Source organism: Mesoplodon bidens (assembly GCF_964165515.1).
Source record: "Mesoplodon bidens genome assembly, chromosome: 4".
In the NCBI taxonomy this organism is placed as follows: Eukaryota; Metazoa; Chordata; class Mammalia; order Artiodactyla; family Ziphiidae; genus Mesoplodon; species Mesoplodon bidens.
Genome location: NC_138160.1, coordinates 117910314 through 117927710, shown reverse-complemented (window position 1 = coordinate 117927710; position 17397 = coordinate 117910314). Strand labels below are relative to the sequence as shown.

Sequence of the window (17397 nt, the reverse complement as noted above, 5' to 3'; positions counted from 1 at the left end):
GAATGGCCAACAGGTACATGAAAAGGGGCTCAACTGCATTAATCATCAGGGAAATGCAAATCAAAACCATGATGACTAATCACCTCACACCTATTAGAATGGCTATCATCAAAGACAAAGATGACAAGTGCTAGCAAGGATGTAGAGAGGGGGAACTCTTGTGCACCATCAGTGGGAATGTAAATTGGTGCAGCCACTATGGAAAACAGTATGGAGGTTCCCCCCAAAATTAAAAATAGAACTACCATATGATTCAACAACCCCGCTTCTGGGTATTTATCCAAAGGAAATGAAATCATATCTTGAAGAGATATCTGCAACCCCATGTTCACTGAAGCAGTATTTACAATAGCAACGACATGGAAACAACCTAAGTGTCCAGTGATGGATGAATGGATAAAGAAAATGTGGTGTATACACACACACACACACGAATATTATACACAATGAAATATTACTGAGCCACAAAAAAGGAGGAAATCCTGCTATTTACAACAACAGCTGAATCTCCAGGGCATTATGCTAAGTGAAATAAGTCAGAGAAAGACAAATATGGTCTGATTTCAATTACATGTGGAATCCAAAACAACTGAAATCAGACACAGAGAATATACTGGTGGTTGCCAGGGGTGGGGAAAGTGGGGGAAATGGATGAAGGTAGTCAAAGGATATAAACTGCAATAATAAGATGAGTAAGCTGTGGGGAGCTAATGTATAGCATGGTGACTATAGTTAATAATGCTGTACTGTATACTTGGAAGTTACTAAGAGAGCAAATCTTAAAAGTTCTTACCACATATGTGTTGTGAGAAGCAAATGAGATAATATGTAGGCAAGTACTCTATAAAAGTGAGATTATTACACCTTATTGAGATTATTAAAGTGTTCTGCAAAGTTAAAAAAAAAAGTTCTTACCACATACACAAAAACGTATGTGAGACAATGGATGTGTTAATTAACTTTATTGTGACAATCATTTCACTATATATAAAAAATCATCACATTGTACACAAACTTACACAATGTTATATATGTCAATTCTATCTCAAAAAAGCTGGAAAAAAATAAAATAGTTTCTATGGAAGAAAAAGACTTGAAGGATTACAAACATTGTTTCATTACATAACTATGAGAAAAGAAAAGGTAAAAAATTATTTAGAAACAAAGTATCAAATATTATCTAATATAAAAAGTATGGGAAGACACAGGAGAAAAGATCTCTCCCAATTTTTGCTTGGTAACTTCAGAATCAAAGTGTGTTAAGGACAAACTGGGAGTTTTGGGAATTCTAAAGCGTTCAGCTATTGGGTAAATACCATATAGAATAGGAATAAAGCCCAAATATGTTCCTAGCCAATAAAAGTCACTCACCAGGGCTGGCCATTGTGCAATTGAGACTCGAGTGCCCTGGACAAGGACTGGGTCCTTCCGGGGTGCCCATACTAGAGACCCTTCCAGCAAAAGTACAATAACTTCTTCAGCATGAACTTTAACCCAGGAGTGTTGCTTCCAGCTACAGCCATCAAATTCTACAAAGATCTGGAAAAAGAGATAAAAAGCCATCTTGAGGTCACATTTGGAAAAATCCCACACTATAATATAAAAACAAACACAAACCCCCTGTTTTGAAAAACTGACTAGGTAAAATTCTACTAACTTGTTTTTAAGTTCTTTTAATGGATTTCAATAAAAACCAATCGTACTTCAGAGCCAGGAAGTTGGTCTCATCCTCACTCTGAAAAGAGCGTACGGATTTAAGGGGGCATGAGTTATCCACAGTTAGTAATTTCTAGCCATGTTCTTACTGAGATTTACAACTCTTAGTTTCCAATTCACATCTAAGCACACTAGCTGGGGGATTACTATGTATGAGGCACTATGCTAGGTTCAGGAATACAGAGGGGAATCTAGCACACTTCCTGGTCTCACAGTCTAATAGGTAGGAAGAGAAATTTTTTATACTTCTACTGAAAATGACTGTGAACTTTTAAAATTAAATTTGAATAGGTTATATACACATGGTACAAAATTCAAAAGGATAAACAATTAAAAAAAAAAAAACCTCCCAGTCCCAAGTGTGGATTTTTAAAGTACCACTGACTGTCAGGAGTGATCTCATATCTGCTAGCAGAGGCACACCGTTGTCACAACAATGCTTTGCTTCCTCCCAGAAAAGATACTCCACCTTTTCAGATATACTTAAGTAGAATCTGTAAAGAGTTTCTGAAAGCAATACATATTAAATAAAACTACATTCTTCTAATAAATAGTATGCTTAGGTTTAACTTTTCCATATAAATTCTGACATTGAAGCATGTTCTACACAGCAATAAAAGCAATACATATGCATATAGGTATCAATATTTAGAACAGATATGTCTAGTGACTAAAATATAGCTGGTTACAAAATAAAGGCTAGAGTATTTATATCCCACTTCATTTTCAAAGAATTTTACTTGGCTTTTGGGAAACATATACAATAAGATGATAAAATATCAATTAAAAAACCAGGGCTAAGCAAACTACAACAGGAAGTCACTGTCAAAGTGTAAAAGGAGGGAAAACTTAAGCAGGCAGTAGGGATCTATACAGCTGTATGACTGAGTGACATATGATGAATGATTGATTCATTGATTGACTGACTTGGCTCTGAGCTTCCTAAAGGCCAATCTGAAAATGGAGAGGTCAGTGGCATATTCATCACTGGCAAAAAGTAAAACACAAACCAGTTTCTCAGGGAAGCAACACTTTTCCAACTACTTGGCTCTACAAGAAATTTCTCACATGACACTTCCTAAGGCAGCAATGAGTGATGTAGGACAACATCAGAATCCCCACAGCAGTCATTCCCAACTAGGAATCACAGAGTTACCAGGAATATCTTAAGTACTAAGGGTACTAAGCATTTTCTGTAGACTAAATACTAGAGGTCTGGTACATGTGTCACCATTATTTTTCAAATATATGTAGATCATATAATGAATAAAGTTCAAATCCATTAAAATTGTTACTGAAGTCACAACAACTTTTGTCAGTATATTAGTTCCCATCCAGTCAAGCTAAAAATTAGAGTTACAACTATATGAAAATTTACGATACTTATACTTGAAAAGTGTGGAACCACTCAGTAGCCTAGCATTAGGCTTAATCTCTTCACAGATAATAAATACTTGTGAATTGTGCACTGCTGGAAAAGCTATTCCAGAAATTAAATTCATTATACAAAGCTCCAGTTTTATTATTTATATTTTACCAATATTTTATTATTTATAATATACCAAGTAACCTTCACTTCTACTTTAAAAAAAAAAGATGGGAAAATAAGGCTCAGAAAGGGGAAGCATGATTTTACTGCAATACCTTTAACATGTGAACGGGAAAGAACATTAAACTGCAATACATTTAACATATGAATGGGGTCACTCATATATTCACATATGTTCTAGGGGAATCAAACACAACTTTAAGTAACTTGCTGATAACTGGAAAAAGATGTATTCAAACTTACATTTAAGTGCAGACTCAGGCACCAGGAAAGGTAGTAATGGACAGAGCTTGGGGATTATGTTCTGGGAGGCTTGGATTTCAGTCTTAGCCCCACCCCCTACTAATCACAAAACTTGAGCAAATCACTCTCCCCTCCTCAAGTCTTGGTTTCCTCCCTTGTGATAAGACACACCTGTCTTACTTACCCTCAGACTGGCTGTGAAGATTAAATAAAGTAATGGATTCAAAACCACTTTGGTCAACTGCAAAGCACTACTTGGGCAATAACATGCCATAAGATAAACTGAAATAAAATAAAGTATAGGGGGTGTTCAGAGGCAGGAGAGATCACTTCAGGGGTGCGAAAGGACTGATATGGGCTGAGGTTAAAAAAAAAAAAAAGTTCCAGTCAAGTTCTAGGATGGCCAGGAGCAATAGCACACTGCGGAAGGAGTGGGAAATGAGACTAAAAAGACTAAATAAGAGTCAATGTGGAAGACCCCGAATACTGGGATAAAATTTGGGTTCATCCAGCTGCCAGTGGGAGATGTGTGTATGTGTGTGGGGGTGTGTATATATGCAATTGCCATTAAAAGGTTTCTGATTGAGGTCAAGATTGAACAAAACAGTTGGTTTTAGGACAACTCAGCTACTCAGTGGATGTAGATGGTTTAGAGTTGGGGGTGGGGTGGGGAACAGGGGGTGTTCTTACATGACCTACAGTGGGAGCAGTGAGACTAGGAAGGAAGTTACTAGTGCTCGTGAGAATCGATGAGTCCTACCATCAAGCATGATGACTGGCTGGATATAAGGGTAAGGGAAAATTCAAAAATGATTTGGATTTTGAACCCGAGACTAGGAGAACAGTGGTCCCATTACTGTTCAGTGGTGCCATAACCGATGTCTGGAGGAGGCAATGGCTGAAGGACAGACAAGACCTTGCAAGCCATGAAAAGGAGCAGAGACTGTTGAAGCCCCAGGCGGAGTGGGGCTTCACTCAGTACCCTGAGTGACACAGTACTCTACTGGGCATCACTTAGAAAACCAGAGGTTAAGGCTTCATGGTGCCTGACAGCTAGGTGCCACGCTATAGTTCTAATCCGCCAACCACTTTAAAAATCAACATACGAGTCACAAAATTCTAAGTCATACCAACACACAAATATACGAACACACTAAAAGATATCACTGTACTAAAGCTGTAACGATTTTAATTCTTTGTAGATAAGAACTTGAACATTTAAAAAGTTAATATTCAGGAATCCTATCATCACACATCTGAAAACATCATGGAAAAGCTGAAATATTTGAAAGTCATATTTCACCTAATTTAAGGGCAATTATTTCCTAACCTGCCTGGGCAAAGGAATAAAGTGTTGAACTTGACAACCACAGTGCTATATGTTCTAGGATCAAGCAACAGCTCTAGGCTAATAATATGAATATGTTTTGAGAGCAATATGGAATATGGATATATGTAAACATGTTCTACCAGCATTAAGGCTTGTTTCTGGCCCTAGCACTGTGCTTCATCTCCTAGCTAGAGATGGAAGGAGTTAGAACATATAAGGTGAAGAATCATTTCAGGTCAAAGCACACAGAACATGAACTCTTAAAATGGTAGTGGCCAGGTCACAGGACAGAAAGAAGGGATATAAACTAACAAAAATCAATGGTGGTGGTTGGACTGAGTTAGAGACGGCCAAGGCAGGTTGATAATCTGGACAGAACAAAACTAAAACACTTTGAGTTGATTTTATTATTATTATTATTATTATTATTTTTTGCAGTAAGTGGGCGTCTCACTGTTGTGGCCTCTCCCGTTGCGGAGCACAGGCTCCGGACGCGCAGGCTCAGCGGCCATGGCTCACGGGCCCAGCCGCTCCGCGGCATGTGGGATCTTCCCGGACCGGGGCACGAACCCGGGTCCCCTGCATCGGCAGGCAGACTCTCAACCACTGCGCCACCAGGGAAGCCCTGAGTTGATTTTTTTTAAGTCTTTTAAAAATTTCTACTATTAGAGTAAAAGCAGCAAATAGTACTATACATTGTACAGCTAGAACCCAAGGACTAGATGTGTAAAATATTTCCTTAGTTAAGAAGAGTTAGTGGTAAAACTCCTGCTTTCATTTCAAAATCTCTTTTATGGTCTATATGTGATGTACATTCATTTGAGTGACATTAAAATGAAACAAAATTTTTTAAAAAATCAAATAAGTTAACCTAAGTTTGAAAAAATGATAGTAATCTGAGTAATATAGACCTCCATGTTTATCACATAATCATGTAATAATCAGTTTGGATTCTGGTTCTCCCTAAGGCCATTCTTACTACAATTAATAAAATTATTCATTTATTCACTCACTCAACAAAAATAGACAGAACGCCTCAAAAATATATGTGTGTGTGCACGTGTACGGCACTTGCCAGGGCTAAGAGTATCAAGGTGAATAACGAAGCACCCGGCAGGAGGGAATCAAACCCTAGATGAGCCAACAGAGAGGTACAGAAATTATTACAGAGTTATGTAATAAGGGCAGTAATAAAGACTGAACATGCTAGAGAAGGCGTCTGCCATGGTAAACTAGAAAGGTTTCACAGAAGAGGTAGTAGTATACAAGCTGTATCTCAACGGACAAACTATATTCTTCTGGCAGAGAAGGGAGAGACTTTCCAGCAGGTGCAAAGGCAGAGAAACTAAGAGCAGACTGAGCGTTCTAGAGAAGGATTAGGATAGGAGAGGTAACAGTATTTTAGCCTTACCAGTAAATGTTCCTTCTTTTTTGTTTTTAAACATATTATTTATATAATAAATTTTTTTTTTAAAGGAAAGAATTAATTTTGGGATCAGGTTGGAAGGGAACTCATAGAGGCAAGAAACTGGAGGCAGGGAGACCAATTATAAAGTGATAAAAACCCAGGTAAAAGATGTAAAAGGCCGGGGCTTCCCTGGTGGCGCAGTGGTTGAGAATCTGCCTGCTGATGCAGGGGACACGGGTTCGAGCCCTGGTCTGGGAGATTCCCACATGCCGCGGAGCAACTAGGTCCGTGAGCCACAACTACTGAGCCTGCGCGTCTGGAGCTTGTGCTCTGCAACAAGAGAGGCCGCGATAGTGAGAGGCCCGCGCACCGCGATGAAGAGTGACCCCCGCTTGCCACAACTAGAGAAAGCCCTTGCACAGAAACGAAGACCCACCACAGCAAAGATAAAGAAATTAATTAATAAACTCCTACCCCCAACATCTTGTTTAAAAAAAATAAATAAATAAAAGTAGAAGTTAAAAAAAAAAAAAAAAAAAAAAAAGATGTAAAAGGCCTAAACCAATAAGACTGTGTAAATGAAAAACATATTTGAGAAATTAGAGATAAAAATAACAGGATATGGTGATGACTGTGAGAGGGTAAGGAAAATGGAAGACTAACTTCCAAGGTTCCCAAATTTTCTTTTCCAGTTTTTCTAACTACATTCTAAACAAAATATGAACTCTGTTACAAATGATATTACAAAACTGGGACATCTTGACAGCCACAGTGGGGAATGATGCATGTCTAGAACACTGCTGTTTTCAAGCAAAAAATAATTTTCTTTCTATGGTTCCTTTGATCAAGAGAGATATTTCTAACAATTACTCCCATTTTTTCCCCTACTTTCTAACAACCTCAATAAATTAAATGTTAAGTACTTGAGTACCACAGGAATAACCTGAATAAAAACTCAAGCATATAGAGATATATGCTCTTAGGGGTACAGGAATCACAAAGATCTGGATTTGCATCCCAACATCCCTATCTGTGTAACTGGGAGCAGGTTACTTTAGCCTCTTTGAGCCTTACTTCCTTTGCCTATTAATACGGACAGTAAGTACCTCAAAGAATTATGGCAGGATTAAACGAAATAACATAAAATGCCTAGCAGATCTCGGGCTCCTGATAAACATGTATTCTGTAAGCAAACTCATACTACTGGTCAGAATATAAACTGGTATGACTTAAAAGAAAAAAAATTGTCATATATCAAGAATCTTAAATATGTGTATACTCTGTGTTTCCATAATACCACTCCTGGCAATAATCCTAGGAAATCACCCTAAAAACAGAAAAGGCTTTATTCACAAAAATGGTCATCAATGAATTATTAATAAAGCCTAAAATCTGAGACAATTTCAATATCCAATGAAAGAAGAACAGTTAAATATATTATCCAGGTTAAATAAATTATAAGATTTTCTTAGAGAGAATTTACTGTTTCCCTTTCAGGTACGAAAGCACCTGAAGCACATGTTACCTGTGGAAAATACAGAAAAGCACAAAGAAAATTAAAATCACCTATAATACAAAAGTTTTTGGTAATACAGGAAAATAATTGCCACATTAAGTAAAAAGCAAAACTCAAAACTGAAAATACAGTATGAATTCAACTTATAGCAATTCTAAAAAAAGATTAGAATATGTATCAAAACATAGTTTTTAACGGGTTATGACACTATAGGGGCTTCTTTTAACTTATATTTTTATTAAAATAATTTCTACATTTTGTATACTAGGCGTGTATTGCTTGAGAATCAGAAAAACAAAACATCTAATGCTTCTAATCCAGCAACTCAGATGTAAATCACATAAACCAACGGACAATGTACTTTGGATGGGAGTCCCAAATATAAATCCAAACGTGTAAAGAAAAAAATTGGTAGGCAATATCAGTAAAAATATATAAAAGAAAAAACCTTAAAGATCAAGTATAAATACCTTATAACAGGGGGCCACAGAGTAGGAAATCCATAATAAATCAGAAGTGAAAGTTAACCTAATACTGGCTTCTAAATATGCTATTTCTTAAGATAAGGTGGTCAGAGAAGGATTGTAAAATAATAGTAAAAAATGCATGTGTTCCTTGTTCTTGATGAACTTAGAATCTAGTAGGGGAGATAAGCTATATACCTTGTTATGTATCTATATAAAAAAAACTGTGATAAATATTCCAAAAGAGGTATCCACAAAGTGATAAAGGAGCAAAGCAAAAAACACTCTGGGGATTTAGAAAGGCTTTATAGAGGTGAAAGAACCTAGAATGGACAGGCTTTCTTTTCTCTTTATAGGATTTCAATGGATGACACAATCAAAAGCAAAGTGTAAAGGGGGAATAAAACAATGGAAGCCAGAAAGTACTAGGAAAGAAGAGGATCACCAAATCAGGACTGCTCGCTGTAAATATTCTTTTGGCAACACCCTTCTTTCCTTGTCTGATTCTGTGCATCACAAGGATCTGTCTTATCTGTAATTTGGTCTCTTGAGGAGACCAGGAGGGGGTTCTGTGCAGATCTCTGGATAGATTTATCTCCCACTGCAGGTTAATAACCTTACATGTGGATTTACAAATCAGTCTCCAGAGTCTGGTTAGTGGGAATCAGTCCCCTAGAGCCTGATTACCCGTGAAGTCACACAAAAAACCCCCAGAACTCCTGCCTTTGTAAAACTGAGAGAGATAGCAGTATGAGTCACTACTAAACAATCAGGCAGGTTTTACCCAACTACAGAACAAGGGTAAAAGATACTTTGGCAGTAGGGATAGTGGGGTGGGGAGGGCTTAAAAACCACCAACCTGTCAAAGGCAGAGGAAAACTGAGAAGCAGCAACAGGTGTTGTGTCCCCCAGGCCTTGTGGAAGCAAAGCCTACAGGAATCCATTCCAGCTGTTGTTGAGAAAATCACTAACAGAAAACACCATGTTACTTACAGGAGCAACTAAGCCTGTGCGCCACAACTACTAAGCCTGCGCTCTAGAGCCCACGAGCCACAACTACTGAGCCTGTGTGCTGCAACTAGTGAAGCCCTCGCGCCTAGAGCCTGTGCTCCCCAACAAGATGCCACCGCAACGAGAAGCCCGCACACCGCAAGGAAGAGTAGCCCCCGCTCGCCACAGCTAGAAAAAGCCCGTGCGCAGCAACGAAGACCCAACGCAGCCATAAACAAATAAACAAACAAACAAACAAACAAATAAATGAGTGAGTGAGTGAATAAATGAACTAGGCAAGTGATTACTAAAGGAGGGAATGAGTCCTTGGCAGGTGGGGAGTTAGTGAAGCAACTCTAAGAAACAAATGCATAAATTAACAAGAAAAATCTGATTGTGTAGTAAAGGGAGAGGCTGCTGGACAAAATGACCAGTGTACAGTGTGATCACTGGTGGACATATTGTATAGTCTTGAAACAAAGAGAATGTAAAGACAATAAGATAGAGGTATTAAAAATTACATGCACACATAAAATAAGACAAACTTTAGAAAACAACTATATGAAGCACTTGAGTGCCTAAAAACCTCAACAGTGGCTCAATGTTTCAAAAATAGACCTCCTGCTGTAAGAGGAGAGTGCAGGTGAAAAGTGTGAATAGAGGGCCTAACACTTAAACGTTATATATTCTTTTGTACAATCTCATTTTTATTTAAAGTTCTCTAAACCGCACACTGATCCACAAAACATATTCTATTGACTTTAATAAACAGCATATGATACTATAATATTATTCAGATTTTTATTTAATTTTGGAATTATAAGCAAGAAAAGGACACTTAAGGATAATCATTAAAAGCCATAATCTCCTATTTCAATTAGGGCTTAAATTCTGTCTTTGAACACAGGTTGAGAATAAATTATATTGGATTGTACACTGGAAACCTGACTATAATTATTACATTATATAGAAACAAAGTAGAGAGGTATTTTAAAGTCCACCTAATCTGAAACAAAGAGGAAACATTGGAGGAGGAGGTTAAAAAAAAAAAAAAAAAAAAGGCAGGTAGTCTTCCACTCCTCTTGGAAGACTCCCAGATGGAAGAAACACGGTACTAGCCTGGATACTGCCATAATTATTACATTATCTCAAATCAAAGAAAAGGAGTATTTTAGAGACCACCTTTCCCCCAGATAAAGATAAAAGATTAAGGGATTAAAAAAATTAAGGCAGATATGCTTTTACTCCCGTTGCAAGTTCTGGACAGCTGAGATAGGTAAGATACACATCCAAAACAAATCAGTGCTACTAAAAGCATCATTTAATTCTATCACACAGAAAGAAAAGGATGGTTTATTTAATAAAGTTGGTGCTGCCCCAATTGGTTACTACTCAGTAGGAAAAGTTAGATTGTCCATCACACATGCCACTTACAAAAATATTCCAGAGGGACCAAAGATCTAAAGGTAAAAATAAATGAAACATTAGAAAGAAGAGCTGAAAAATATTTATATAGGCTCAAGGTGGCGGGGGGAGGTCCTCTTTCCAAGCAATTAAACCCTTCTTAGAAGCCATTAAGAAAGGTCTAAGAGATCTGATGATACAAACATTTTATTTTTCTGTGTAGCAAAGCAACCCATAAACAGTTAAAAGACAAATGAGAGAAAATACACACTTGACAGGTAAAGGGGTTAATGTGCCAAATATGCACAGAACTTGTACAGAATAAGAAAACTTCCATTTTTTCAAATACGCAAAAGATTGGCATAGATAACTCATAAAAAATGTAAGAGGCCAATAAACATAGAAAAAGATCAGTAGTCATGAAATGCTAGATACTATTTTTCGCCCATCAGATTGCCAAAAACAACAAAGACCAATGACACCAGTGATGGCAAGGATGAAGGGAGACAAGCATTGCCTGAATGCTGGTGGGAGTATGAAAAGCTAAAATCTCATAGGAAAATAACCTGGCATTACCTAACAAAATAAAAATATATACATGTACTCCTTAACCCAACAATCCTGGATAGCTAAACTACAGAAATAAAACCATGATTACACAAAGATATATGTACAAGTATATTAACTGCAGCATTGTTTGTTAAGTGCCCCAAATTTTAAAATACCTTGAATGTCCATCATAAAGGGTACATCCATTCTATGGAATATAATGTAGTTATCTAAAAGGATGAGTAAGAGCTACAGGTACTGATGCCCATGGTCTAATGTTAAATGGAAAAAAGAAAAAAAGCAGGCTACAGATATTGTGCAGTATGATACCATTTGCTAAAAAAAAAAAAAAAGCAACCTTTTGTAGAGAGATAAATGTTTTCATATTTTTTGTACCAGTATTGAGAAAGGCGCACAAGACTTCTTTGATAAGTGGAAGCTGGTAAAGGATGGAGATTGTTGGCTTTCCCGTGTTTATGCTTGGCTGTTTGGCATTCTGCAAAATGCAAGTTTTGCTTTTATAACAAAAAAAGAAAAATCCACTATTTTTGGTTTGTGTGTTTATTTACCATACGTATATATGTGACTGTCCCAAGGTCTCTGCCACTTACATGGACCAATAATGAACCAGAAACACAAGGAGGACAGAGTTAGAAAAGAAGTTAGAGGTAAAGGCATAAAAATCCATTAAACTAATTTTGCAACTAGACTTTTTTTTTTCACATAACAGGCCTATTTTGAAATACAAATAAAGCTACTATTCCATGAGGGGGAAAAAAAGCTGTTTATCTACTTAATCTAAAAATCTCAGTTATTTGTCAGCATAGCTTTGGTGAGGAAGATGCCCACCTAACAAACCCTTTTCAACAAAACTCTTGATCAACAAGATCCTGACTTATGGCTTTGGAACTGTTTTCCAAAAAAAAAGCGTTCATTAATGGATCAGGACTACATTTTGAAAGATTTCTGGATCAAAAAGTATTTAGAAAGAGGATATTAATGGAGCCTAAAATTGCGAAGTGTTTTCAATCACTTCAAAAACTCATTCATTCAACCCTCAATTACTCATCCTTAACAGGGGGCGCCCTGCCATGCATTACTCAAAACTAAGCATGCCTGAAAACATCTTAAACATAACTGAATGAAAATCTGCCCAATCACAGGCCAGCTGCTTGCAAACTCCACCCTTGAGTACAGGAAGAACACTTTTGATTGGAAGACAGTTGTGTTTACTACGGGTGTGTGGTGCGAATTGGAAAGGCCCACATGCCTAGGGTCCAAAGGAAATCTCTTTAATGAAAAAGGAAAACAAACGGCCAGTTCTGATCCTATATTAATTATTGTCATTAACAGAACCTCATCATCACAACAGCAATTCTTGAGCAATTTTGCAAGATGGTAAAAAATTTTAAAGGCTCTGAGTTTTGTTGTGGCTGTTTTCTCACCTATGTCCCTTGATTATACACACGAGACAAGCGTAAGAGTATTCTTAAAACCAAAATTGCCTTTGTTTTTATATGCATAAAGCTCTATGCAAGACCTCAACACAGTTGTAATATACACTTTGCTTTAATTTCCAAGAATCACTGCAGCTTTTTACTTGGTTTGAGAAACCAATTCCAAGGGCAGTGGTAGAACTACTCAGTATTTAGCTTAGTAGGTGTCCAGCATCTCAGTGAGCTTCAAAAACCTCTGCCCTTAGGGAGCCCAGCAAACAACAAAGTGAATGGGTAGCCATTTCAGGTGCAGAGCTCATTAGCAATTCATCTGATGGAGGAAACAACTAGAACATAAAACTTTGACTGAAACGCTAGGACAGACTAAGCCTTTGGTCAAAATATGCATATAATGGTGGATCTTACTTAAGTTTTGCATTTAAGGGGGTAGAGTAAATTACTGGATCTGAGGACACCTCTCTCCCGTCCAAGCCTATAAAAAGCGATCTTCTAAAGAAAGCGCAACGGAATTTAAATCCAAATCCCCTTTCTTAATCATCATCCTCACCCCACTATGTTCCTGTTATCTCTACAAATTCGCCCCACTGACGCCTCATAAATGTCCAAGCAGCCTTTTTCTTATAGAGCTTGGAGAAAGATCAAAGTGAACGAACTCAAGTAGCAGAAGCCTAAGCCAGCCACAAGCAAAACAACCCATAAAGCTTGCGTATCAGGAAGAAAATTAAAAAAAGCCTAACACCACTGATCAATAGGTTTAAAAATGAGTATCAGAAACCTGCAATATTAATATCAAATCTTACGAGTTCCCGTTTACAACGAATAAAATATCTGCAGAAACAAGTTCATCACGAAAATTTTCCTTCTGCCTGAACATCTATCACAATCCAAAAGAATCCCCCTATTTTTCACAGCCTTATCTCAACAGAGAAGCTAGGGCCGTTATCAGAATGAGGAACTAAAGAGGTTTGCCAAAGCTCAAAGGCAGTATTTTGCCGCCACATTAACAAAAATAACACATCATGATCCCGAATGCTATTTAAGTTCTGTTACTGAACAACTTTAATCACAACATACACCAAGACAAGTATTCAAAATCGGCCGAGCCCCGACACAAAGTTTCAAAACAAAACCTCTCCCAAGGTTTGGGGGAGTAGCCCAGCTACGAGCAAAAAAGCACCACCCAACAGCCCCATTCGGCTGCCAAGACAGATCTCAAACTTATCAAAAACAGCTACAACGGCAGCTCCTGTCACCCAGAAGCGCAGAGAGGAGCCTGAAGAGAGTTCTGAGAGCTGGCCTTTCTGGAGACCGCCAGGCCGAGCCCGGCTCAGACAAGGAGGAAGTAACTGCCAGCTAAAACAGCCCCGAGCAGCTCCAACTGCAGCCTCTCTGTCTCCTTACAAGTGCCCACATTCCCGCCCCACTCGGGGCTCCAGGAAGAAGGGAACAGGGCGCAGGTCTCCCGGGAGAGGCTGGGGACTACAGGTCCGCGTCTTCAAGGAGGCGACGGCAGCACCGGCCGAACTCTGAGGGGCCCGGGAGCCCAGGGTGTGAGAACCTGCTCCGAAGGCGTGTTTGGCGGGGGTGGGGGGGGGAACGCTGAGAAAGGGGTCGCTCAGGAGGCGGGGCCTGCCGGGCGGAGGCAGTAGCTCCTAGTGCCCCGGCCGCCCCCCGGGGTAAACCGGGGCGCGAACCCCGACGCGGAAGCCATGCTGGCCAGAGCTCGGGGTGCTGAGATGCCGGCGGGGGGCGCTGAGGAGATCTGGGGGCGCGGAACTGGGTCACCCCCACCCCACCGCCCCCTCACAAAGGCCCCCGGGGAGGCCGCCCGCAGGCCGTGCAACCCCGGCCTCGAGTGCCCGCCTCGGCCGCCACTCACCGCTAAGTCCTGGGGCACCGCCCCGCTCATGGCCCGCACCGTGCCGGCCCGCCAGGCCCGAGTGCGCAGCGCAGGCCCCGGATCTCCGCCCGCCGCCGCCGCCGCGGGGACCGAGGCCGAGGACGAGGCCGCGGTGTCCGCGAACAGAAGCAGCAGCCGCTTGCCCACCGGGGAGGCCGCCGCGTCCGCCATCGCCAGGGCCGGCCAGACCCGCGCTCCCGCCCGCCGCCTCCCACCACCTCCGCCGCCGAGCTCCCGATCCGCCCGCAAGGCCTCCCTCCGCACCACCCGCGGCCGCGGCTCCCCCCCCCCCCGAAACAGCCACCACCAACCACCGGCGCCGCGCAGCGCCCCCCGTGGCCGGGAGCGGAGCCGCAACCCGGGCCCCGCACAGCGCCCCCCGCGCTCCGGAGCGGGACGGCAGCTCCGGGCCCCTCACAGCGCTCCTCCCCAACCTCCCCGGGGCCTGCAGTGCCCCCTGCGGCAGGGAGGGGAATTGCAGTTTCGGCCGGGGTGGGGAAGTGGGCGGGTCCTTCAGTCCCCCGTGGCACCATCCTGGTGCCATATTTCCTTCAGGGGGCCCCTTTATCTGAGAAGGCTTTGGCTTACCCTCCTCGGACACCAAAGACTTTTACTGGGCTGGGGGCCTGAGGGGCAAATTACCTAGAGAGTTGATATTTTGAGCTAAAAAGTTAGTGCCCCAATACCCCATTGATTTCCAAACCTGAAAATAGGCACTACCCCTCCTGTCATTATCTTTTAGGAAACTTTCTTCCCATTGGTCCATGGGACACAATTATCTTTCTTCTCACTGGTCCATAACATGGTACCATCCCATTCTATGTTACCAATACTTCATAGGTTCCTTTCCAATTGACCAATGTGTTATACACCCATTGTATATAATAATGCCACCCTTTACATTGGCTGAAGGCCAGCATGCGTCCAACATCTCAATATTTTGACATAACCCCATGGAGCTTCTTCCCCTTCCAAATCAGCCAATGTTATTAAGTCCAGGAGTTTCTCAATTCAACTTTCAGGGGAATTGGAAAGAGACCAGAAGTATATACATCTTACCATTCAAGTAGTGGGGCTGGGGACAAAGAAAACCTCACAACTCCTATCTGAATTCACAGGTGTGGAAGATTGATACTCCTATTAGAAAAGGGGCTGTAGAGAAGGGGAGATAGAGATTTTTTTGCCTAGATTTTTATTCACAATGGGCAATGAGAAACCTAAGTCATTAACGTTGGTCATGTTAGAGACTAGCACAAGTTCCATGGCCTTATAGATGCAGAGTGTATGTGGAAACAGATATAAACCAGAAAAAGGTCCAGTATTAATGCATGATTACTACCGTAAAAGTGCCCATTTTTTTTCACTGATCTGACCTACAGACAGTTAAGAGCAGTAGAGTTCTTTCAAGATTTATGTGCCTACCCAGAAATCTGTCCTCAGCCTTCTTTACCCTTGACCTACTTGTCTTCTAGCAAAAGTTGGGGGCGATAGGGAGGTACCAATTATTGACTTCAGTCAAAGTACAACATCCAGGGAAGTCAGTCTAGAACTAACCCTGTGGAGCACCAAGGAAACTTTTCCTTGGACTTTTTTTCTATTCATTATAACTTCCATTTCCCATAGCCAACCTGAGCACTGACTCAATGTTTTTCTGTGCCAAGAGACACCTCTTAAAGCACACAGCCCAAAAATTGTAGTTGGTAGGAGGGAAACGGGTGAATCCATACATGACCGAGCTGCCTTGCAGCTTTTCCATTAAAATTCACTGCTGGGATTTTCTCCCATATGGAGCTCTAATTACTGTCCCACTGTCCAAAGCTGGCTTCTCACAGCACTGACACAGAAATGTGCCTAAGCCCAGGGATGGGAAGGCAAAGGTAAAAAAATTAATTCAACAAATATGGCAGATACTTTTCATATGCCAGTAACTTTTCAAAGTGTTGGGACACAACACTGAATAAAACAAAACCTTTGCCCTCATGAAGTTTATATTCTTTCCTATACTTCAGGAATGGAAAATGAAATCACACTTGCCTTCACAGAAAATAAACAGTAGAAAAACCCAACAAAAAAACTGAACAGAAAGGAAAAAAAGCAGAGGGAAGTAATTTTAGATGTTCAGGCTTTACCCCTGCTCAAACAGTAGGTGAAACAAAACAGCAGTTCTGAAGAAAGAACGAACCTATAATTCTGAGATTCTTTAACCACATGCTGTTGCCCTACCCCCTCAAAGCCCTTCTTCCTTTGTTTCCAGGGCAGGTGACAACTCCCACTCTTTTTAGAGTGTTTTTTTCATCCCCTCAAAGTTCCTGCTCCAGGTAATCAAGCCAGTCCTGTCTTCTTGCACACTTCATTGGTATTCACTGATGAGTGCCACCAATTTGAAGCAGGAAACTGGGTTGGAGGCTAAGCAACTTGACTCTTCTTGCCGCCTGGCAAGTCAGCACCACAACTGGTAAAGAAAGGCTATGCCTTAGGGACAAGAGGCTCCTGCCTGGCTCTCTAAGCAACTATATTTCACCCACACACATTGGAAGAATGCTAACGTAGGGAGAAGAAAGGGTGGAAGAGAAATGTCTAAAGAGAGAGAGAGAGCCATACAGCTTCTTTCAGCAAATCAACATTCCACATTGGAGCATTAGGGAAAATACCACCTTCTAGAGCAAAAGAGAAGCTCTGCTGCTAGGATAATTTTCCAAAATCCGTATTTTCAGGATGGAGAAATTGCCTAGGTCTTTGGAATCTGAATTCTGATGACTTTATCTCCATCTCTCCAGGACAGAACATGTGAAAACTCTGAAAAGACATTCCTGGTCAAGGCTCCTATCGTGCCTTCTCCCCACTTCCCAAAGCCTACAAACCAATCTAGAC

At 40.6% G+C, this 17397-nt stretch overlaps 1 protein-coding gene across 2 annotated transcripts in view; it reads right to left on the bottom strand.

Annotated features, from left to right (window-relative positions):
• The window catches only part of KDM3B (lysine demethylase 3B), a 61689-nt gene extending 46972 nt beyond the window's left edge, over positions 1–14717 (bottom strand). For both annotated transcript variants that reach the window (XM_081230884.1, XM_081230885.1), the window contains exons 1-2: positions 14506–14717; positions 1372–1539 (exon numbers count right to left, since the gene is read on the bottom strand). In XM_081230884.1, coding sequence (XP_081087010.1) covers positions 1372–1539; positions 14506–14697 — 360 coding nt within the window. In that variant the 5' untranslated portion in view covers positions 14698–14717. The remainder of the gene's footprint in view (positions 1–1371; positions 1540–14505) is intronic.
• Between the last annotated feature and the right edge of the window lie 2680 nt (positions 14718–17397).